Source organism: Mesoplodon densirostris, chromosome 5 (genome assembly GCF_025265405.1).
Source record: "Mesoplodon densirostris isolate mMesDen1 chromosome 5, mMesDen1 primary haplotype, whole genome shotgun sequence".
Taxonomy (NCBI): Eukaryota; Metazoa; Chordata; class Mammalia; order Artiodactyla; family Ziphiidae; genus Mesoplodon; species Mesoplodon densirostris.
Genome location: NC_082665.1, coordinates 137,966,279 through 137,992,503, shown reverse-complemented (window position 1 = coordinate 137,992,503; position 26,225 = coordinate 137,966,279). Strand labels below are relative to the sequence as shown.

Below are 26,225 nucleotides of genomic sequence, written 5' to 3'. Positions count from 1 at the left end.
TTCTAATTAAATGGGGGGGGGGGGCGCGGAAATCCAGGAATATTTGAGTTTGGATATGAATTAAAAAAAGAGAGGGAAAGATTTTTTGTTTATGATTTTTGTCATTTTCCCTATACAGTTTTGATATTTAAAATACTGTTCACATATTCTGTGCTCAGAACATTTTTATTAAGTTAGGGAATATAATTTTGGATGTTGTATTAAAAATAGTTAGGCAAGATGCTATTTTGTCAGCCATATTTATGTAGTTAATGGGGGGTGGAGAACTACTACTTGCTTTTTACCTCAGTATTATTGCTTCATTTAGAAAAAGTCTGTATATTTTAATATGTATTTTAAAGAGTCTTTTTTTGTTTTTAATGGTAAAGTCATATCTTTTTACATTAAAAAAGTAATACATACCTGCTGGTAAAATGTGGAAAAATTCAGAAATATAAAGCATTTAAACAAAAGTCCCTATGATGCTGTTCTCCAACAACAGCTACTGTTTTTTAAAAAGCTTTTAATTTTTTTCCGCATGTTTGAATGCTGACATTAATTAGGGATAATGTGCTCGTAAAATAGTACCATACAATACTTAGTATTTTGTAACATACTTTATTTACTTAATATTTAGACCGTTCCCATGTTAATGCAAGGCCACAAAATCCCTTATCCCTACTCTTGGGGACAGATGTAACATGGAATTATAACATTTTCAGATTTTTAAAAGTTACGTAACATCCAAATAGGATTTGAGGCAGCCTCCCATAATCACATTACATATGTATCTGCAGTAAATGTATGAGTATTGTATCATATCCGTTAGGTTCGGGTTGACTAGCAAATGAATTGCAAACATAACTTTTTAAAGCTTTTTAGGTTTCAGAATTGTGCTTAAGGGATTGTGGACCTGTACATACTGATTTGCCTCATCCATCTGCTGGCTGGCTGGCTGGTTGGTCTGCCTGCCTGCCTACCTACCTACCCATTAATTTATTCTACTGTTTAAAAGTAGGGAGGTGAGTATAATGAATCTGATCCTTCAGTTTCAGAATTATCAACTCACGGCCAATTTTGTTTGGACTGTCCGCTCTGAAGCGCCACCCGCCACTTTTCTTCCCCACACCATGATTTTAAAGCAAGTACTATATATCCTATTATCTCAACTGTAAATATCTCAGAATATATCACTAGAAGATAGGTTATATATAAAAAATACAATTATATTATCATTATTTTACCTTTTTTTAAAAAAGTAAACATTAATTCAATATCAACCCATATTTCAGTCTTTAGATTTGTTTCTGAGCAAGTCAGGGCATGTGATCACCCTATTTTTAATCCATACACTTGCTATGCCTCTTTTTTTTTTCCTAGTCATTTATTTATTGAAGCAACAGGGTCATTTGTCCTGTACAGTTTTTACCACAGTGCAGACTTTCCTGACTGCATCCTTGGTGTATTGCCTAGAGTATTCCTTTGTTACTTATTTTCCCTGTAAATTGCTCATTAGACCTAGAGGTTTGTTCAAATTCAAGTGTGCTCGGGGGGCCAGGAGGATAGGTGAGGCAAGAGTAATTTATGTGTGTTATTATGTATTTCCATCAGGAGACATAATATCTGGTTCTCTCTTTGTGAGGGCAGCAATCATTAATGATCATGGTCTAGATCCATTAGTTCTTTAGGATTTGCAAGTAATCTAATTTTATAATTCCTTCTTCATTTATTAGCTGAAATACTTCTATAAAGAGAACTCACACCTTATCAATTATTTGATAACCTTGATGTACAGTCTGTTTAGGAAAGATAGGATAAACATTTGATTCTTTCCCTTTATTTACTGTTTTTAAAATGATTTGGTTTGCTAGCATCTTCCAAAGATGATTGAATATATATATTTAAAGTATTTTTTTTTGAATTTTTGAATTTTATTTATTTTTTTATACAGCAGGTTCTTATTAGTTATCCATTTTATACATATTAGTGTATATATGTCAATCCCAATCTCCCAGTTCAGGATGGGGGTTGGATAACAAAACAGACAAGGCGACCTCCTGTGTCAACAGAGGGGTTGGGAAATTAGAGATTACTGTTACTGTTAGATTATTATTGAAGTTAGAGTTTAGGCCTAACACCTGGTTTGAAAGCAGCCTGGGAACTCATGCAAAGGAGAGTGAGACACTATTTCCTAGGTTGCTTAGGACTCTGTTTCAATGATGGAGTCTTAGCTTCAGAGCACATGGAATGTACTATATTGAGGGGTGGACATGGAGGTAGTATGGGAAGATTCTTACTAAAAGCTGTTTAAATATCTCCTCCTTCAAATACAGATTGATCTGGGGTTAGGACAGGGATGAGTCTGCAGCCTCAGCTGTGAGAACCTGGGCAGAGGGAATAGAAATAAAGCTGGGAGACTGATATTCTGTTGTAGTTCTCCACCCTGTATCATCGCCATCACCACCATCACCACTAGCAATGTGGTTAAGAAAACGCAGTAAACTATAAACTGTCTTGTTTATATAGCCTGCTATATCTCAAACCATTTTAGTTTACTGTCAAGATATATTGTGAAGATCTTTAAAGGGTCTGCAGTTGATAGACGGCTCTAAGTATCTTAAAAGCTCAGTGTCCGTATCTTTATCTATATACAGTTTACTCTGGCTTCTAAACCCTAACAGTGTTAATATATAGCAGGTTGGTGGAAGTAAGGGAGGTTGCAGAGGATCAGCATCTCATTGAAAGGCTCTTCTACTTAAACATGGCACCATTTGGGGCTTCCCTGGTGGCGCAGTGGTTGAGAGTCCGCCTGCCGATGCAGGGGACACAGGTTCATGCCCCGGTCCGGGAAGATCCCACATGCCATGGAGCGGCTGGGCCCGTGAGCCATGGCCGCTGAGCCTGCGCGTCCGGAGCCTGTGCTCTGCAACGGGAGAGGCCATAACAGTGAGAGGCCCGTGTACCGCAAAAAAAAAAAAAAAAAAAGTGTCACCATTTGTTACTGTGTCTCAGCCGTGGCCCTGGGGCAGTTTCAGAGGGTTTGTACCAAGAACAGGGAAATTGTTTACAGAGCTGGCCTCATGCTGGAAGAGATGGTATCAAATAGAGCAGCCCAGGCTTGCTTTTCTCTTTTTTATACTGATGATATATCAGTCACTTCAGTATTTTATATAAAGTTACAAAAATGCATATAAATCTTTGGTCATTTTGCTGGAAAGTGAAGTAAAAAGCTACTTTTAGCAATCTTAGCAGTTTGGGGAAAATATTTAAATTATTTGGGGAAATTCCTGGTATTATCTTTTTTGTTCTTCTTTTTGTTAAAGATTGATAGAGCTCTTTGGATGTGAATAAAATTGTTAATAGCATGAAAACTTAATTGCTTGGGAATAGAAATAATTTGTTTTTATGCTATTTTTCTTGAGTACTAGGGCATCCTAAGCATTTCTGCATGGGGGAAGGAGTCAACCTGTTTTCATTTCCTTTTACGTTGAGAATTTTTGTTTTGCATTTAACCCTTGTGTTATGGAGTTACTACTTAAAAAACCAGGCAGCAGTGGGTAATGAAGTAGTGTTGCTGGCACCATACTAGTTGAGTAGCACAGGAACATTATGGAGAAATCAGTCATCTCACTGACCATTATACAGACCCTTCCCTAGACTGAGGGTATTTTCTATTGCAGGATTTTGCTGCCATGTAAAATTTGCTCACGCAACACAGATAGTGTGCTTATTCTGTTCCGTTTCATTTCATGAGTCCTGGTGAATTTTTATAATACCAGTATTGTATGGTTAATAACCATATAACTGTATTAACCATGGTTAGTAACAGAGGAGAATAAATCCTGTGGTACTCTCTACCCCCCGTCCCCACACGCAACATGCACATTTTTGTAGGGGTTTTTTTGTGTTTTTTTTCATTCAAGCTGTGGAGAAGGTTGAGAAGAGAGAAGCTACAACTCCTGTGAATTGTTACCGGTTCTTTCATTCCATATCTCACAGATGAATGTGGAGTACAGGGGTTATATCTGTTGTACTTGGTACAACAAGCTCATGTGAAGCATAAAGGGAACGGGGAGTATATTTTCATCAGTAGTGGCTCCAGAGATTTTTTTCATGGGAGGAACTGATGAACAGTGATTTGGTTGGGGAGGGGGTTCTTGCTGGCATGCTGCCCAAAGCACGGCCATTTTTTAAATGCTGATTTTGCATGTAAAATATGCTAACTTTTACCCAGGTTACTAAATTCAGTAAAGACGTGTTTCCAGGATGGACACAGTAAGTATTGATTGGCTGATTTCCTCTACGCAGTCTAAAAGTTTCTTTTAATTATATAGGCAAATTATTTTGGCCAGTATGTAAAATTGACTTAACATTGGAAAAAGCATCCCTTAAATTATTAGAAATCATATGTTAGAAAATGCGATGTGTCTAGTGGATTGAATTGTAATGTCTAAATGCCTTTTAAAAATATTTTTGTTTTCAATTAATATCATAATTTGGCAACTTTTAATACTTCCCGACTATTAATTTTTCTTTTCTTCCAGGGGCCACATTATCTTAGTTCCAGAATTTAGCCTTCCGCTGGAATACTACTTAATCCCCTTCCTTATCATAGTGGGCATCTGTCTCATCTTGATAGTCATTTTCATGGTAGGTAAAATAATTTTAAATACTTTTAAAAAAATAGTATGAATGGCTCTAAAACACACTGTATTGAGTGAGAGAAGCCTTACATAAAAGAGTATGTATTGTATGAGTCCATTTATATGACCGGTTCTGGAAAAGGCAAAGATAATATGGGTAGAAAAAAAATCAAAACAGTGATTGCTTCTGGGGGGCTAGAGAGGGATGGGGAATTTACTCAGAAGGGTATAAGGGAATTTCCAGGGGAGTGAGAGTCACGTTCTGTATCTTGAGAGACGTTTGGGTTGCGCAATGTCCGAATCACCAAATTAATACTTAAATTTGGTGCATTTCATTGTATGTAAATTTTACATAAAAAGAAAAAAATGCTAAACTCTTAAGTAATGAGTTTATATGCTGAAGTATTTGAGGGGAAGTATACTGATATCTGCAGCTTACTTTGAAATGCATTGTAAAAAATAAAGAGAAAAAGATGTATTGATGGGTAGATAGTGGGATTCTCTTAGGGTTTATAGAAGAGGTTTCTAGAGGCCACATGGTGTGTGATATCGAAACAAATTGAATGCAGAAGCAGATATGAGAATCCCTCTGTATTCTATTAAGATAGGTATTAAAAGAGATTTACAAAGATATAAAACAATCCCATTATTGTCTCTAACCTTTTTATTTTTCATAAAGAGTATTTATATTAACATCCAGTGAGTTTATTATTGTATTGAATTCATAGATTAAAGATTAAACACTGTCTTTGAAATATTCAGTCTGCCTATGATATTGTAATCTTTCTTTTAATTTATTTTGGTCTTTCATATATATCAGTTTAATAATTTTTTTCTGTAAACATTTTGCATGTATTTTGTTAGACCTTTTTGGAACTTCATTTTCTAATTGGTTATTATTAGAGTATAAGAACATTGTTGATTTTTTAAAATAAACTTTTAATTTTGGAATAATGTTAAGATTTACAGAGAAATTGCAAAGAAAAGAGTTCCTGTACATTCCTTACCTAGTTGCCCCCATTGTTAACATTTTACTTTACCATGATACATTTGTCAAAACTAAGAAACTGACAGTGGTAACATTACTGTTACTAAATTCCAGACTGGATAGATTTTACATTTTTCCTTTAATGTTTTCTTTCTATTCCAGGACCCAGTCCAGGTTACCACATTGTTTTAGATTATCATGTATTCCCAGTCTCCTCTGATCTCTGAACAGTTTCTTAATATCTCCTTGTTTTTCATGACCTTGACAGCCTTGAAGAGTCTTGGCCAGGTATCCTGTAGAATGTCCCTTAATCTGATACTTTTCTTATGATTAGACTGGGTTGGTTATAGGTTTTTAAAAAGAGTATCAGCAAAGTCAAGGGCCCTTCTCAACCTAACATGCCAGGGGGGTACATGATATTTGCATGACATCACTGATGATGATAACCTTCATCCATTGGTTTAGGTAATGTTTGCCAGGTTTTTCCACTATACGGTTAATATTTTTTCTCTTTCTCTATTCTATTCTTCCTTTGGAAGTGAGGCACTAAGTAAAGCCTGTCCTAAAAGTGGGGAGGGGCAGGAATTAAGCTCCACTTCCTGGAAGTAGGGAAGTATCTACATTTATTATTTAGAATTCTTTTGTAAGAAAGATTTGTCTCTTCTTGGCATTTATTTGTTCAGTCATTTATTTATATTAGTTTGTGCCCTGTATATTTATTTTATACTTTGGGTAATAATCCAATACTACATTATTTTTGTTGTTTAACTGTTTGAGCTTTGGCGATTGGGAGCTCTGCAGGCTGGGTCTTGGGTCCCTTTCATTTGACCCATCCTTTTGTTTTGTAAGTACTTCTTTGGTGTTTGGTCCTGTAAGAAACTCCAGGCTCATTGTTTATTTTTCTGCCCCAGCCCTGGAATCAGAGAGTTCTCCAAGGAGCTCTGCCTTTTTTAATTGAAGTGTAGTATTTAGAGACCAACATTTGGACACTGGACATTATTGATTTTTATATATTAATCTTATCTCTGCAAACTTACTGAATTCTCCTACTCTGGTAATTTGAATTTGTTGATTCTCCTGTGTTTTCAGTGTAGAAGCAAGGATGGAAAGTTAGAACAACAAACAACAAGCAGAAAGTACACTTGACAAATTAGAAGTAAATACCCTTAAGCCAATAAAGATTAATGACTAAAAACTTAAAATGAACATCATTAAATAGTGAATTATTAGAAGACTTCCCATGAAAGTCAGGGACAAAAAACAAAGGATGCCTGTTGTACCTCCTGTTTAACGTTGCACTATATTTTCTGGTAAAACAAAAAAAAGTGGTATAAGAATTAGAAATAAACTAAATTTTTATTTGCCTTTTTTCTTTTCAAATAATGAATGAGTGCTGCATTATATGTCTTTTTTTCTATCTGTTGTAATAATCGTTTTTTCTTTTACTCTGTTGTTATGTTGGATTACATGAATTTGTTTTGTACATTCTAAAAATCCTTGTATTTTGGGTATAAACTCTCTTTGATTATGATATATGAATTTTGTCTTTGCATTTTGGGTTATTCAAATTTCTCTAATATGATCTGCCAGTTTTACACTTGGACATAGGTGCAAAAAATCCTAAATAAAATATTAGCAATCTGAATGTCCAGGTAAGGGGAAACTTTTAGTTTTATGGGGCTAGAATAATCTTGACATCAAAACTAGACAATCCCTTGAGCACTGTTGGTAGGAATGTTAAATGGAGCAGTCACTATAGAAAACAGTACAGCAACTCTTCAAAAAAGTTAAACATAAATTTATCATATGATCCGACAATTCCACTTCTGGGTATATACCCAAAAGAATTGAAAGCAGGGAGTCAGATATTTGAATGCTTATGTTCATAACAGCATTATTTTCAATAAGCCAAAGGTAGAAGCAACCCAGTTGTCCATTGATGGATGAGTAGATAAACAAAATGTGGCATATACATGCAATGGAATATTATTCAGCCTTAAAAAGGAAGGGAATTCTGACAGATGCTACAACATGGATGAATCTTGAAGATATTATGCTAACTGAAATAAACCAGTCACAAAAGGACAAATACTATATGAGTCTATTTATATGTGGTACCTAGAGTAGTCAGATTGAGACAGAAAGTAGGATGGTGGTTGCCAGGGGCTGTGGAGAGGGGAGAATGGGGAATTACTGTTTAATGCATACAGAGTTTCAGTTTTGGGACACGGAAAGAGTTTGGTGGATGGATGGTGGTGATGGTCTCACAACGACGTGAATGTACTTACTGCCACATACCTGTGTGCTTAAAAATGGTTAAGATAGTAAATTTTATGTTACATATATTTTACGACACTTTAAAATAATTAGACAAGATAAAGCTAGCCCCATAAAAAATTAAAGCTTTCTTTTATTTTCTACTATTGTAAATAGTTTTTTTGAATGAAATTGAGATTATCATTTACTTGAATTTCTGGTGAAGGTTGCCTGTAAAATCATCTAGATCTGCTGATCTTTTTCATAATTACTTGGACGTATAAATGCTTGTCTACTTCATCATACTAAATTATATTTCTAAGAAATTGTCTATTTTGTCTGTTTTCAAGTATTGTATAAAATGATTTATAATATTTATATACTCAACAATTTAAAGAGAATTCCAACTATATGTGGGATGAGTTCTATTTATTCATATCCATCCATGCCTTGCACAATGTTGTCAGAAGTTAATCTTGAGGAACCAAGATGGTGGAGTAAAAGGACGTGTTCTCCCTCTTGCGAGAACACCAGAATCACAACTAGCTGCTAGACAGTCATCGACAGAAAGACACTGGAACTCACCAAAAAAGATACCCCACATCCAAAGACAAAGGAGAAGCCACAATGAGACGGTAGGAGGGGCACAATCACAGTAAAACCAAATCCCGTAACTGCTGGGTGGGTGACTCACAGACTGCAGAACATTTATACTACAGAAATCCACCCACTGGAGTGAAGGTTCTGAGCCCCACATCAGGCTTCCCAACCTGGGGGTCTGGCAATGGGAGGAGGAATTCCTAGAGAATCAGACTTTGAAGCCTAGTGGGATTTGATTGCAGGACTTTGACAGGACTGGGGGAAACAGAGACTCCACTCTTGGAGGGCACACACAAAGTAGTGTGCGCATCGGGACCCAGGGGGAGGAGCAGTGACCTGAGGGGAGACTGAACCAGACCTACCTGCTAGTGTTGGAGGGTCTCCTGCAGAGGCGTGCAGTGGCTGTGGCTCACCGTGGGGACAGGGACACTGGCAGCAGAAGTTCTGGGAAGTACTCCTTGGCGTGAGCCCTCCCAGAGTCCGCCATTAGCCCCACCAAAGAGCCCAGGTGGGCTCCAGTGTTGGGTTGCCTTAGGCCAAACAACAAACAGAGAGGGAAGCCAGCCCCACCCATCAGCAGTCAAGCGGATTAAAGCTTTACTGAGCTCTGCCTACCAGAGCAACAGTCAGCTCTACCCACCACCAGTCCCTCCCATCAGGAGACTTGCACAAGCCTCTTAGATAGCCTCATCCACGAGAGGGCAGACAGCAGAAGCAAGAAGAACTACAGTCCTGCAGCCTGTGGAACAAAAACCACATTCACAGAAAGACAGACAAGATGAAAAGGCAGAGGACTATGTACCAGATGAAGGAGCAAGATAAAACCCCAGAAAAACAACTAAATGAAGTGGAGGTAGGCAATCTTCCAGAAAAAGAATTCAGAAGAATGATAGTGAAGATGATCCAGGACCTCGGAAAAAGAACAGAGGCAAAGATTGAGAAGATGCAAGAAATGTTGAACAAAGACCTAGAAGAATTAGAGAACAAACAAACAGAGATGAACAATACAATAACTGAAATGAAAACTACACTAGAAGGAATCAATAGCAGAATAACTGAGGCAGAGAACAGATAAGTGACCTGGAAGACAGAATAGTGGAATTCACTGCTGTGGAACAGAATAAAGAAAAAAGAATGAAAAGAAATGAAGACAGCCTAAGAGACCTCTGGGACAACATTAAACGCAAAAACATTTGCATTATAGGGGTCCCAGAAGGAGAAGAGAGAGAGAAAGGACCAGAGAAAATATTTGAAGAGATTATAATTGAAAACTTCCCTAACATGGGAAAGGAAATAGCCACCCAAGTCCAGGAAGCCCAGTGAGTCCCATACAGGATAAACCCAAGGAGAAACATGCCAAGACACACATTAATCAAACTGGCAAAAATTAAAGACAAAGAAAAATTACTGAAAGCAGCAAGGGAAAAACAAAAAATAACATACAAGGGAACTCCCATAAGGTTAACAGCTGATTTCTCAGCAGAAACTCTACAAGCCAGTAGGGAGTGGCATGATATACTTAAAGTGATGAAAGGGAAGAACCTACAACCAAGATTACTCTACCCGGCAAGGATCTCATTCAGATTCAATGGAGAAATCAAAAGCTTTACAGGCAAGCAAAAGCTTAGAGAATTCAGCACCACCAAACCAGCTCTACAACAAATGCTAAAGGAACTTCTCTAAGTGGGAACACAAGAGAAGAAAAGGACCTACAAAAACCAACCCAAAACAAGAAAATGGTCATAGGAACATACATATCGATAATTACCTTAAACATGAATGGATTAAATGCTCCAACCAAAAGACACAGGCTTGCAGAATGGATACAAAAACAAGACCCATATATATATACTGTCTACAAGAGACCCACTTCAGACCTAGGGACACATTCAGACTGAAAGTGAGGAGATGCAAAAATATATTCCAAGCAAATGGAAATCAAAAGAAAGCTGGAGTAGCAATACTCATATCAGATAAAATAGACCTTGAAATAAACAATGTTTCAAGAGACAAGCAAGGACACTGCATAATGATCAAGGGCTCAATCTAAGAAGAAGATATAACAATTATATATGCACCCAACATAGGAGCACCTCAATATGTAAGGCAACTGCTAACAGCTCTAAAAGAGGAAATCGACAATAACACAATAGTAGTGGGGGACTTTAACACCTCACACCAACAGACAGAACATCCAAAATGAAAATAAATAAGTAAACAGAAGCTTTAAATGACACAGTAGACCAGATAGATTTAACTGATACTTATAGGACATTCCATTCAAAAACAGCAGATTACACTTTCTTTTCAAGTGTGCACGGAACATTCTCCAGGATAGACCACATGTTGGGTCACAAATCAAGCCTCAGTAAATTTAAGAAAATTGAAATCATATCAGGCATCTTTTCTGACCACAACGCTATGAGATTAGAAATCAATTACAGGGAAGAAAATGTAAAAAACACAAGCACATGGAGGCTAAACAATACCTTACTAAATAACCAAGAGATCACTGAGGAAATCAAAAAATACCTAGGGACAAATGACAATGAAAACATGATGATTCAAAACCTATGGGATAGGGCTTCCCTGGTGGCACAGTGGTTGGGAGTCTGCCTGCCGATGCAGGGGACGCGGGTTCGTGCCCCGGTCCCGGAGGGTCCCGCATGCCGCGGGGTGGCTGGGCCCGCGAGCCGTGGCCACAGAGCCTGTGCGTCTGGAGCCTGTGCTCCGCGACGGGAGAGGCCGCAGCAGTGAGAGGCCCGCGTACAGCAGAAAAAAAAAAACCTATGGGATGCAGCAAAAGCAGTTCTAAGAGGGAAGTTTATAGCTATACAAGCATACCTCAAGAAACAAGAAAAGTCTCTAACAATCTAACCTTACACCTAAAGGAACTAGAGAAAGAAGAACAAACAAAACCCAAAGTTAGCAGAAGGAAAGAAATCATAAAGACCAGAGCAGAAATAAATGAAATAGAAACAAAGAAAACAGTAGCAAAGATCAATAAAACTAAAAGCTTGTTCTTTGAGAAGAAAAATAAAATTGATAAACCATTAGCCAAACTCATCAAGAAAAAGAGGGAGAGGGGCCTCCCTGGTGGCGCAAGTGGTTGAGAGTCCGCCTGCCGATGCAGGGGATACGGGTTCGTGCCCCGGTCTGGGAGGATCCCATATGCCGCGGAGCGGCTGGGCCCGTGAGCCATGGCCGCTGAGCCTGCGCGTCCGGAGCCTGCGCGTCCGGAGCCTGTGCTCCGCAACGGGGGAGGCCACAACAGTGAGAGGCCCGCATACCGCCAAAAAAAAAAAAAAAAAAAAAAAAAGAGGGAGAGGACTCAAATCAATAAAATTAGAAATGAAAAAGGAGAAGTTACAACAGACCGTGCAGAAATACAAAGCATCCTAAGACACTACTACAAGCAACTCTATACCAATAAAATGGACAACCTGGAAGAAATGGACAAATTCTTAGAAAGGTATAACCTTCCAAGACTGGACCATGAAGAAATAGAAAATACAAACAGACCAATCACAAGTAATGAAATTGAAACTGTGATTGAAAATCTTCCAACAAACAAAAGTCCAGGACCAGATGGCTTCACAGGTGAATTCTATCAAACATTTACAGAAGAGCTAACACGCATCCTTCTCAAACTCTTCCAAAGAATTGCAGAGGAAGGAACACTCCCAAACTCATTCTATGAGGCCACCATCACCCTGATACCAAAACCAGACAAAGATATTACAAAAAAAGAAAATTACAGACCAATATCATTGATGAATAGAGATGCAAAAGTCCTTAACAAAATACTAGCAAACAGAATCCAACAACACATTAAAAGGATCATACACCTTGATCAAGTGGGATTTATTCCAGGGATGCAAGGATTCTTCAATATATGCAAATCAATCAATGTAGTACACCATATTAACAAATTGAAGAATAAAAACCGTATGATCATCTCAATGCATGCAGAAAAAGCTTTGGACAAAATTCAACACTCATTTATGATAAAAACTCCAGAAAGTGGGCATAAAGGGAACCTACCTCAACATAATATACGACATATACGACAAACCCACAGCAAACATCATTCTCAATGGTGAAAAACTGAAAACATTTCCTCTAAGATCAGGAACAAGACAAGGATGTCCACTTTCACGACTATTATTCAACATAGTTTTGGAAGTCCTAGCCACAGCAATCAAAGAAAAAGAAATACAAGGAATACAAATTGGAAAAGAAGTAAAACTGTCACTGTTTGCAGATGACATCATACTGTACATAGAGAATCCTAAAGATGCCACCAGTAAACTACTAGAGCTAATCAATGAATCTGGTAAAGTTGCAGGATACAAAATTAATGCACAGAAATATCTTACATTCCTATAAACTAATGATGAAAAATCTGAAAGAGAAATTAAGAAAACACTCCCATTTACCATTGCAACAAAAAGAATAAAATACCTAGGAATAAACTTACCTAAGGAGACAAAAGACCTGTATGCAGAAAACTATAAGACACTGTTGAAAGAAATTAAAGATGATACCAACAGATGGAGAGATATACCATGTTGTTGGATTGGAAGAATCAATATTGTGAAAGTGACTATACTACCCAAAGGAATCTACATATTCAATGCAATCCCTATCAAATTACCAATGGCATTTTTTACGGAACTAGAACAAAAATGTTAAAATTTGTGTGGAGACACAAAAGACCCCAAATAGCCAAAGCACTCTTGGAAAAAAACGGAGCTGGAGGAATCAGACTCCCTGACTTCAGACTGTACTACAGAGCTGCAGTAATCAAGACAATATGGTACTGGCACAGAAACAGAAGCATAGATCAATGGAACAAGATAGAAAGCCCAGAGATAAACCCACGCACCTATGGTCAACTCATCTATGACAAAGGAGGCAAGGATATACCATGGAGAAAAGACAGTCTCTTCAATAAGTGGTGCTGGGAAAATTGGACAGCTACATGTAAAAGAATGAAATTAGAACACTCCCTAACACCATACACAAAAATAAACTCAAAATGATTCGAGACCTAAATATAAGACCAGACACTCTAAAACTCTTAGAGGAAAACATAGGAAGAACACTGTTTGACATAAATCACAGCAAGATCTTTGTTGATCCACCTCCTAGAGTAATGGAAATAAAAACAAAGATAAACAAATGGGACCTAATGAAACTTCAAAGCTTTTGCACAGCAAAGGAAACCATAAACACGACGAAAAGACAACCCTCAGAATGCGAGAAAATATTTGCAAACGAATCAACAGACAAAAGATTAATCTCCAAAATATTTAAACAGCTCATGCAGCTTAATATTAAAGAAACAAACAACCCAATCCAAAAATGGGCAGAAGAGCTAAGTAGAAATTTCTCCAAAGAAGACATACAGATGGCCAAGAAGCACATGAAAAGCTGCTCAACATCACTAGTAATTAGAGAAATGCAAATCAAAACTACAATGAGATATCACCTCACACCAGTTAGAATAGGAATCCTCAGAAAATCTACAAACGAGAAATGCTAGAGAGGGTGTGGAGAAAATGGAACCCTCTTGCACTGTTGGTGGGAATGTAAATTGATACAGGCGCTATGGAGAACAGTATGGAGGTTCCTTAAAAAACTAAAAATAGAATTACCATACAACCCAGCAATCCCAGTACTGGGCATATACACACAGAAAACTATAATTCAAAAAGACATATGCACCCCAATGTTCATTGCAGCACTATTTACAATAGCCAGGTCATGGAAGCAACCTAAATGCACATTGACAGACGAATGGATAAAGAAGATGTGGTACATACATACAATGGAATATTACTCGGCCATAAAAAGGAACGAAATTGGGTCATTTGTTGAGACGTGGATGGACCTAGAGACTGTCATACAGAGTGAAGTAAGTCAGAAAGAGAAAAACAAATATCGTATATTAACGCATATATGTGGAACCTAGAAGAAATGTACAGATGAACCGGTTTGCAGGGCAGAGGTTGAGCCACAGATGTAGAGAACAAATGTATGGACACCAAGGGGGGAAAGCCACAGGGGCGTGGGGATGGTGGTGTGATGAATTGGGCAATTGGTATTGACATGTATACACTGATGTGTATAAAATTGATGACTAATAAGAACCTGCTGTATAAAAATAAAATAAAATTCAAAAAAAACCTTTGTCTTTCAGAGAAGTGGACTTTGAGATTTGCTTTTTTTTCTTTCATTCAACAAATATTTATTCTGCACCTCTGAACCTAGGCACTGCTCTAGGGTGTGAAGTTTCCTCAGTGAACAAAATAGGTAAAAATCCCTGATGTCAAGTATTTTACGTTCCAGTGAGACTTATGTTCTAATGTATTTACTCTCCTTTTTAATCTATCTCATGAATTTCTTCTCTTGGCAGTATTATTTTCTTTCGTCTGCTTGTTTTGGATACGTTGCTTTTCTCTTTCTAGCTTGATCAGCTAAATACTTATTCATTTTTCTTTACAGTATATGCCTTTAGGTTATAAATATCTCTTTAACAATCACTTTAGCTGTATGTAACTCATTACTTTTGATAAAGAATATTTTTATTTTAATTTGGTTTAAATTGAGAAAAATTTTTTCACTGTTATGTGGGATATTTCTTTATCACTTTTGATGTATCCATCCATGTGAATGGGAAACTCAGTTACTAATACTCCTAGCCCTTCCCTACTCTTCTACTCAGTTGGTCTTAGGAGAGATGAAGTACCTTATCTGTGTGGTACATTTGGGAAGAATAAATTAGGGCATGCTTAGCTCAGCTTCATCTTTCTCTTGAGGTGAACCTGTCTTCAGCTCCTGCAGGACTGGTTCTGCAGTTTTAGGGGAGGGTGAGGGAAAGGCCTACTCCATTCCTGATTGTCTTTGTCTATATCTGGGTGGGTAAGGCAGTCTAATTCAGTGGTTAAGGAGAAGGTTCTGTTTCTTTCTTCACCGAGTTAGGTGCTCCACCTGCTTCCATCTGCCAGTTCATGATCTTATTTTCAAGTTATTTAGAATCCAGGTGGTGAAGAGACATGCTAATTGTGGTTAAATTTTGTAAACGTTCCCCACCATATGTGTGAAAAGAATTGTGGTGTCCAAAGTTTTATATATGTCCATTAGTTTGAGCTTGGATATTTGTCTTGTCCAGTCTTTTTTTCTTTCTTTCTTTTGTATTATTTTAAAGACAGTTTTATTGAGATATAATTCCCATAATATAAAATTGACCCATTTAAATGATATGGTTTTTAGTATATTTACAGAACTGTTCAGTCATTGCAATTGTCCATGGTTTTTTGCACTCGTCTGTATTCTAAAGCAATGCTATGCAATAGAACGATGTTGTGAGCCACATTTATTGTAATTTAAAGTTTTCTGGTAGCCAAATTAAAGAAGGTAAAAGGAAATATTTTGGTGAGATTAACTTAAATACTGTATTTATTTAACTTAATAAATCTAAAATGTATTTCAACATTCAGTTAATATAAATAATTATAAAATATGTTTTACATTCTTTTTGTACTAAGTCTTTGCAAACTGGTGTGTATTTTATACTTTTACAGCAAATCTCAATTGAGACCAGCCGCATTTCAAGTGCTCAGTAGCTACATGTATATAATGGCTACCATATTGGGCATCATAGGTCTGTGGTCTTTACTTTTTTTTTTTTTGGTCTGCTTGATCTAGAAATTACTGAGCTTGTGAATTTGTGTATTTCTCCCATAATTTTGTCATTTTTTAGGTGAAGTGTCCTTTTTATCATTGTGATAACTATTTCTTAATGATGATTTTTGTCTTATATCCTGTTTTACTATATATGCCAACTTTTACTTAGTATTGTCATGATATAATTTTATCTATCCCTGTATTTTTTACCTTTACTTTTGTCTTAATGTGTCATTAAGTTTTGATCTTGTGTGTTGTGAATGGTTGGAATTTTTTCTTTATCCAATATGATATACGCTTTTAAAAAAAACTGGTGAATTTATTACTCCATTTGCATTTTTGTGATTTGGACTAATTTCTATTGTTTACTTTTTATTCTTTTTTTTTTCTATTATACAGATTTGGATTACTCAACTTTTTTTCTCTTTTCTCTGCCTTTCTCCCTTTTTCCTACTAGTTTGAAAGCTTATATTGTTTTTTTCTAGTGGTTACTATTAAATTTTTAAAATAAACATCTACTGATTAATATATTAATAAACTGCTCATTTAAATTGTACAGTTTGGTAAGTTTTGACATACATATGTATACCTGAGAAACTACCACCGCAATTAAGATTATAAAATATCAGATCAGCTCAGAAAGTTTCCTCATACTCTGTGATAATCACTCCCTTTCACCTCTTCCAAATTGTTCCTTCATGTCTCCCCCCACACCATTGCTGGGCAACCACAGCTCTGGTTTTAATCACTGTAGATTAGTGTGCATTTTCTACTACTTTATATACAGGGAATCATAAATTACATACTCTTTCGTGTCTGCCTTCTTTCTCTCAGAATAATTATTTTGAGATTCGTATATGTTATTGAATATATTGATATTCATTACTTTTTATTGCCAAGTTGTATTCCATTGTATGACTATACCACAGTTTTGTTTATACACGTACCCGCTGATGAACATTTGGGTTGTGTCTCGTTTTTGGCTATTACAAATAAAGCTGACATAGACTTTTTTGTACATTTGTATATAAGTTGTTATATGGATATACACTTTCATTTCTATTTGCGAAATATAAATAGGAGTGGGATGATTAGGTCATTTGGTATATATGTGTTTAAATTTATAAGAAACCACCAACTATTTTCCAAAGTGGTTGTACCATTTTACAATCCTTTCAGTAGTGTATCAGAGTGCCAGTTCTTCTACTTCCCTGCCAACACTTGGTATAGTCAGTCTTTTTCATTTTAATCATTTTAATTGGTATATAGTGGTATTTGTGATTTGAATTTTCATTTTTCTCTTGTCTAATTATGTTGAACATCTCTTCAAGTGCTTAGTTGCCATCTGTATATATTCAGTAGCAAAGTGTATATTCAGATATTCTGCCCATTTTTTTCTCTTGGGTTGCTTGTTTTCTTATTATTGAATTTTGAATTCGTTTTGTATTCTGGATAGAAATCCCTTATGAGATATGCAATTGGCAGATATTTTCTGCCAGTCTGTGAACTGTCTTATATCTTTAAACAGTATCTTTTGGGGAGAGAAGTCCTTAACATTGATGTAGTCAAATTTGTCAAAACTTTCTTTTATGGACTTTGTTTTTGGCATTTGGTTCTGGTCCCATGGACTTCCTTTTTATTCTTGCAAGGATAGCAAATTATACTTTAAAATATTTTGTATATTTTATCTGATATTTCTGAATATTTATAGTACAGGTGTTCTGTATTAGTTCTGTCCATTTTGCTGCTAGAACCACTGAAAGTGCAGTTTAGTGCATGTTATGTTTGAAAATTTTATTAGTTTGTAACTTACAGAAATTCCAACCCCCCCCCCATTTTTGATCCAGTGGAGTCTTTGTAACCTGGAATCTACCATTTATATTTTTTCCAACAAATAGTTACATGTTATTTATAATGTTTTTGTCAGAGTAAATTAAAGATAATTAAGGTCATTGAATAAAAATTCAAAGGATAATTTATGGGCTAACTAATCACTAATGATAACTAATCATGGATATTTTAATTAATAGTCTCATGACTAGGGTTTAAATAAATTGATTTGTAGCAGCTATCTAGAAACATAAAAGACATTTGTTATTTTAATGGTCATTTTCTATTTGCATGTTTAATATCTGACTCCCTTTTTTTTCTCTTTTATTTTTAGATCACAAAATTTGTCCAGGATAGACATAGAGCTAGAAGAAACAGACTTCGTAAAGATCAACTTAAGAAACTCCCTATACATAAATTCAAAAAAGGTAAGTGAATATTTTTATTTTCTAAATAAAAACCCTTCGTTTATTTAATAGGACATGGTGATTATACTCTAATGCAACCTTCTGAGTCCTTGCCATACCCTATGCCTGACACTCAGTTGATAATGAATGAGTGAATGTGGAAGATGGTCTTTTGCTGTGGTTTATCCTGGTGAAGGCAAGAAGGGCATACATGGTCTTCAGAGAATTTAAAAACAATAATGAAACTGACCAAAATGCTTTTTATTATCCCCATGTGCCAGAAGTTCTAAACATCAGTAGGTAAAATACTTACCTCCACCAGGGTGGTCTGTTCCCACTCTCTCTCCCACCCTACACCACCACTGTATTAGCATTGCAGTAATTAAACACATAGTTTACAGTGTTGTGTTAACTAAACACAGTAGATAGCTATTATGTGTCAATATATTGTAAATGTATCATCTCATTTAATTTTCATATTTCTATGAAATGGGTACTATAATGGGCATTATAGATGAGGAAACAGAGGGTCAGAAAGGCAAAAAATTTAATGTCTCACAGCCACCACTAACAGAGCTGGGGAGGGGCATGGGTCTAATATTCTAGCCAATGTAGTTTCTCCTGCTTATGCTTGGTGAACTTTTAGTGTAGGTACATGCTTATTAAATCTTTTTGGCCAGTAGTCCCCAGAATTTTCAATTTCTGTACCAGTAAAAATGTTCTATTTTTTAATTCAGCAGAGAAAATGCACAGAGAGTGGAAAGGAGAAATAGAGAAGGCATTAAAACTTAATTCTGTCAACTATACTTCGATAAAAAAAAATTAGTTCAGCAAATTTTTCATTTTTCCAAGTAACAAAATGTTTAAAAAACCTACCATTTATAATAGCCATATTTTATGAAAAATATAAAATATAACCACAAATAAATAGGAAAATCACATGTTAAAAAATAAATAACGACATTCATAAAAATGCAGTGTGCTATCATCATACAGCGTGGATTAAGTAAAAGTTATTCATAAACCAATTTGAGGACTGGCTTTAGGAATCACTTTTTTAGGCTCCATTTTGTATGTTAGTTTTTATGTTTCCTAAAACCAGGGAGAAAAAAAGAGTAAAAAAAATGATGTTGATATTGTCCTAGGCTAAAAAAGGGCATGCATAGTTGGCTTTTCTTCTGAGTAAGGTAAGTAGCCGTTGTAGGATTTTGAGCAGAGAAAAGATGAGATCTAAACCAAAAGTTGAGTGGGCCTTTCTTGCTGCTATGTTAAGAATAGGATGCAGAGGTTGGGGTGTAAGCAGAGACCGGATGGGGGCCGTCACAGTAACCCAAGTGAAAGGTGCATGTGGCTTGGACTGGAGTGGCAACAGTAGAGGGGGTGAAGAAATCTTAGATTCTAGATACATTTGTAAGGTGGAATGTACTGGATTTATCGATGGACTAGTTACGGGGAGAGGAAACAGGATGACTCCATATTTTTTGGTCTCAGTGACTGGAAGGATGGCATTGCCTTAAATAGAAATAAGGATGGTGGAGCAGGTTTGGGGAGGAAATTTGGGAAATCAGTGTTGGACATGTGGAATTTCACATGTTCACTAGACATTTAAATGAGTCTGGAGTTTAAGAGAGGGGTCTGAACTGGAAGTATTGATATAAAAAGATGTGTTTAAATCATAAGACTGGATGAGATTACCAAGAGAATGAGTATGGATGGACAGAATACTAAAGACATAGTGGGGCATCCCAACATTGAGGAAGGAAGAAGAGGAATCAGCAGTGGAGAAGGGGTGACTAAGTTATACAGAGGAAAATCAGAAGGAGTGGTTTACCAGAAACCAAGTGATGCAGATCTCTAAGGAGCAAGGCGTGATAGGTAACTTGTGTCACATGTTCCTGATAGATAAGTAAGATGAGAACTAATTGACCATTAGAAGTTATTATCGTGATGTACAGTTTTGACAGAGTGGTCTGTCCAAAAACCTGATTGTGGTGGGTTTGAGAATGGAAGGAGAGGAACAGTAACTATAGACAACTTTTTCAAGAAACTTAACTACAAAGGGGAGCAAAGAAATAGTGTAGTAGCTGGTAGGGGAAGTTTCGTTAAGAAATAATAGCGTACTGCTGAAGGAAATTGATGATGTAGGTGATAGATGGGAGAATTGCTGTAATAATGTCTTTGTGAAGGCAAGAAGGCATGGGATCTGGTGTACAAGCAGGTGGATTGGCCGTAGATAGGAGCATGGAGAGTTGAGCTAAGGGAAAGTAGAATATGTGGGTGCAAAATCCTGGTAGTGTTTATGGTGGTCAGGCTGTGGAAATATTCTTTACTTCCATTGTTCTCAGTGAAGTAGGAAACACAATCATCAACTGAACGCTGAGGATGGGGGAGGAGATTTTGGAGGTTTAAGAACAGAAAGGTATAAAATGTTATTCTGGGAGAGTAGATGGTCAGATGGACTAGGGAAATATAAAACATTGCCTGGGAGCCTGAACCTCCCTTTCAGGTTCATAGTTATGAACCAATCAGCATAACTGTGTGTTTTTCTCTATCCATGTTCATCTGTCTGGAGTGGTGTTTATCCTTACCCTACCTTCACATTTTTCAAAAAATGTGAAGTATAACAAGTATACAGAAAAGTATATAAGACATTTTTCTGGAACCATCCAGTTCAAGAAACAGAACGTTACTAGCATCGCAGAAACTACTGTGTCCCCTTCTAGATTGTAATCCTTTTCCTCCTCACTGGAGGTAATCACTATGCTGGCTTACGACAATCATTTCATTGCTTTTATCTTAAGTTTTTGTCACCTATGTATGGATTCCAAAACAATATGATTTAATTTTTCCTATTTTTGAATTGTGTTTTTGGTCTTACCTCTTTTATTAACAATTTTTTTGGTGAAATTAACCCACTTTATTACATGTATATATAGTTCATTCACTTTTATTTCTTTGTATAAATATATTATTTATCCATTTTACTATTAATAGACATTTGGGTTTTTTATTTATTTTTTATTGAAGTATAGTTGATATTCAATGTTCTGTTTTGTTTCCTCAGTTTGAGGCCATTACACACCATACTTTTAAGAACATTCTTGTACATATATCCTGGTGTATATGAGCATGAATTTCTTTAGAGTATATACCTAGAAGTAGATTAGCTGGCTTAGGATATACGTCTTCAATTTTATTGGATAATACCAAGTTTTTTTCAAAGTGATGATGGTACCAGTTTATATTCCCATCAATAGTGTATAGGAGTTCCTGTTGTCCCACATATGTACCAGTATTTTGTACTGACAGCCCTTTAAATTTTAGCCAATCCAATGGGTTTATAAAGATAGCTCATAGTGGTTTTAATTTACATATCCCTCCTCATCAGTGAGGTTAAGTGCCTGTTTATATTTTTATTTACTAGTTAGATTTTCACTTCCGTGAAGCACCTTTCATGTCATTTTCCTATTGGGTTATCCTCCCCTGCTTTTTACATGTAGGAGGAATTCTTCAGATGTTCTCACAACCCCACCCTGGAGTTGTGGTGTGTGGTGAATCAGTTCTTCACTGATTTTTTGTGTCTTAACTGTCTTCTACTTTGTTGCTTATGTTTTCACAGGACTAAAGTTCTTTTCTAACATATATATGTATATATATATATATATATATATTTATTTATTTATTTTTGGCTGTGTTGGGTCTTTGTTGCTGTGTGCAGGCTTCCTCTAGATGCGGCAAGCGGGGGCGAGTCTTCGTTGGTATGCGTGGGCTTCTCGTTGCGGTGGCTTCTCTTGTTGTGGAGTACGGGATCTAGGTGCGTGGGCTTCATTAGTTGTGGCACGTGGGCTCAGTAGTTGTGGCTCGCGGGGTCTAGAGTGCAGGCTTAGTAGTTGTGGTGCACAGGTTTAGTTGCTCTGTGGCATGTGGGATCTTCCCGGACCAGGGATCGATCGAACCTGTGTCTCCTGCATTGGCAGGCAGATTCTTAACCACTGCACGACCAGGGAAGTCCCCTAAAGTTCTTATATGGAAGTGGTTTTGCATGTTTTAAAAGAACTTCTTCCATACTCTAAGGTCACATAGATATTATATTATCTTCTGAAAGCTTTATAGTTTTGCCTTTCATGTTTGGGTATTTAGTCTACCTAAATTGGTTATGTAAAATGGGGGCCCAATTTAAGTTATTTCCAATTTGATATTTTGTATAAGGATATCCATTTGTCCCAGGGCTAAGTATTAAAAATACACTGTTCACAGTGTTGGTCACCTCTGACACAATCAAGTGTCCGTGTGTGTGAGTTTGTTTCTGGACTTCTGTTGGTCTTATTGTTTGTCCTTATACCAGTACCACACTATCTCAGTTACTGTAGGTTTATGGTAAGTCTTGATATCTGATCGAGTTAGTCCTCCCACCTTGCTCTTCTTTAACAATTTTTAGTTATTTTTGACACATTGAATTTCCATGTAAATTTAAAATCAGCTTGTCAAGGCCACCCTACCTCTAAACATATACATACAACTATTGTATTTGTTGTAGTAAAATAGACATAACATAAAAGTTACTACTGTAACCATTTTTAAGTGTAAAGTTCAGTGGCATTAACTATATTCATATTGCTGTGCAGTCATCACCACCATCCACCCTCCCAGACTGAAACTCTGCACCCAGTAAACAGTAACTCTCCATTTTCCCCTCCCACCAGCCCATGGCAGCTATCATTCTGCTTTCTATCTCTATGAATTTGACTTTTATAGGTACGTCATATCAGTAAAATAATAAGTGATTGGCTTATTTCACTTAGCATCGTGTCCTCAAGGTTTATCCATGTTGTAGTATGTGTCAGAATTTCTTTCCTTAAGGCTGAGTAATATTCATAATATTCTGTGTATATACCACATACTGTTTATCCATTCATGTGTTGCTAGATACCTGGGTACTATTGTGAATAATGCTGCTATAAACATAGGGGTACAAATATCTGTCTGAGTCTCTGCTTTCAGTTCTTTGGGGTATATATCCAGAAGTGGAATTGCTGGATTAAATGGTAATTCTCTGTTTAATTTTTTGAGGAGCACCATACCGCTTTCCATAGTGGCTGCATCATTTTACATTCCCACCAGCACTGCACAGAGTTCCAGTTTTTCTACATCCTTGCCAATGCTGTCATTTTCTGGGGTTTTTTTTGGATAATAGTCATCCCCTAATGGATGTGACATGGTATCTCATTGTGGTTTTGCTTTGAATCTCCCTAATGATTAGTGATGTTAAGCATGTTTTCATGTGCTTATCGGCCATTTGTCTATCTTCTTTGCAGAAATGTCTGTTCAAGTCCTTGGTTATATTTGTCTTTAACCTTTTGGGAAATAATTTAAAACTTAGAAAAACTTTGCTTCGAAGTTAAAAAACTTTTGTTCTGAGAAAGAGTCTGTTAAGAGGACAAAAAAACTGCATGAATTGTCCAAAAACACCCATATACCCTTTACCCAGATTTACCTATGACTTACTAGATTAGCTTCCATAGGGTTGCTATAACAAAGTACCACAAACTAGGTTGCTTAAAACAATAGAAATCTATTTTCTCATATTTCTAGAAGGTAGAATTCCAAACTCAAGGTGTTGGCAGGGTTGTTTTGTTCCTAATCTAGGGAAGGAGTCTTCCTTGTTTCTGGTGGTTGCTGGCAATCCTTGGCTTTCCTTGACTTGTGGCAGCATAACTCCAATCTCTGCCTCCATCTTCACATGGCTTTTTTCCCTGTGTGTGTATGTGTGTCTAGATTTCCATTTCTTATAAGAACACCCAAATCCATTGTAACCTCATCTTAACTTGATTACATCTGGAAGGAACCTATATCCAAATAAGGTACATTCACAGGTTCCAAGTGGACATGAGTTTTTGGAGGCAACCTATTGCTTTATCATTTTTGCTCTCCTTCTTTACGTATGTATGTATGTATATAAAATTTTTCATCTAAATAATTTGAGAGTAAGTTATATGCATGATGATCCTTTATATCTAAATATTTTCATGTGTATTTCTTAAGAATAAGGAGATTCTTTTGTGGTACTGCATTTAAGTCACCAACTTCAGGAAATTTGTTGATGGACTATTTTAATCTAATTCATTCCTTTTTCTAGTTTTGTCATTTGTTCCAATAGGGTTCCTTGATAATATTTTTTCTTCCAGTATAGTATCCAATCTAGTATCACTTATTGCATGTAGTTATCATATTTCTTTGGGTTTCTTTAATCTGGACTTTTTATTCAGCCTTTGTCTTTTGTGACATTGACATTTAGAATAACACAGTGCCCCTGCCTTTTGTTAAAAAACATTTTTGTTTTTTAACAGATTTTATTTTTCGAGCAGTTTTAGGTTTACAGAAAAATTGAGCAGAAAGTATAGAGAGCTCTTATATGCCCCTCCCCTCTTAAAATACTCCTAATATTATCATCTTTCATTTGTGTGGTATGTTTGTTACAAATGATGAATAAATATTGAAATATTATTAACTAAAGTACATAGTTTGCATTAGAGTTCACTCTTTGCATTGTACAATTCTATGCATTTTGACAAATGTGTAATGTCATGTATCTGCCATATCATATAGAATAGTTTCACTGCTCTAAAAATTCCCTGTGCTCCATCTATTCATCCCTTTCTCTTTCCTTCCCACAAACCACTGGCAACCACTGATCTTTTACTGTCTCTATAGTTTTACCTGTTGCAGACTGTCATATAGTTGGAATAGCAAATATGCATTTAAGGCTCCTCCATGACTTTTTGTAGCTTGTTAGGTTATTTCTTTTTGTTGCTGAATAATACTCCATTGTATGTCTGTACCAAAGTATGTTTATCTATATTGTCTATTGAAGAACATCTTAGTTGCTTCCAGGTTTTGGCTGTTAAGAATCAAGCTGCAGTAAACTTTTGTGTACATGTTTTTGTGTGGACATAAGTTTTCAACACATTTGGGTAAACAACAAGGAGCATGATAGCTGGATCATGAGGTAAGACACCGTGTGGCTTTGTAAGAAAGCGCTAAACTGTCTTCCGAAGTAGCTGTACCATTTTGCTTTCCCACCAGAAATAACTGAGAGTTCTGTTGCTGCACATCCTCCCCAGCGTTTGGTGTGGTCAGTGTTTTGTATTGTAGCCATTCTAGTAGGTGTGTAGTGGTATCTCATACATATAATGTTGTGTAGCTTTTTATATGCTTATTTGTATTTGCCATCTGTATATCTTCTTTGATGAGATCTTTTACTCACGTTTTAATTGGGTTGTACACTTGACTGAATGTTTGTATTCCTCCAAGATTCATATGTTAGAGCCATAATCCCCAGTGTGATGATATTTGGAGGTAGGGCCTTTGGGAAGTGATTAGGTCATGAGGATGAGGCCCTCACGCATGGGATTAAGTGCCTTCGTACTTGAAGAGACACAAGAGAGATGATCTCTCTCTCGTGTGAGGATACAGCAAGAAGGCAGACATCTGCAAATCAGGAAGTGAGAGATTACCAGGAACCAAATTGGCCAACCCCTTAATCTTGGATTTCCCAGCCTTCAGAACTGTGGGGAGTAAATGTTTGTTGTTTAAACCACCCAGTCTATGGTATCTGTTATGGCAGCCCAAATGGACTAAGACAGGTTGTTTTCTTATCTGAGTTTTAAGAATTCTTTGTATATTTTGGATACCAAGCCTTTATCTGATATTTATTTTTTTGTTTGTTTTTTTTTTTGCGGTACGGGCCTCTCACTGTTGTGGCCTCTCCCGTTGTGGAGCACAGGCTCCAGACGCGCAGGCTCAGTGGCCATGGCTCATGGGCCCAGCCGC

The 26,225-nt window shown here is 36.5% G+C and overlaps 1 protein-coding gene across 4 annotated transcripts in view; it reads left to right on the top strand.

Moving 5' to 3' along the window:
- The window catches only part of RNF13 (ring finger protein 13), a 214,792-nt gene that overhangs the window by 163,244 nt on the left and 25,323 nt on the right, over positions 1 to 26,225 (top strand). For all 4 annotated transcript variants that reach the window (XM_060099540.1, XM_060099539.1, XM_060099541.1 and 1 more), the window contains 2 exons: positions 4,524 to 4,629; positions 18,323 to 18,416. In XM_060099540.1, coding sequence (XP_059955523.1) covers positions 4,524 to 4,629; positions 18,323 to 18,416 — 200 coding nt within the window. The remainder of the gene's footprint in view (positions 1 to 4,523; positions 4,630 to 18,322; positions 18,417 to 26,225) is intronic.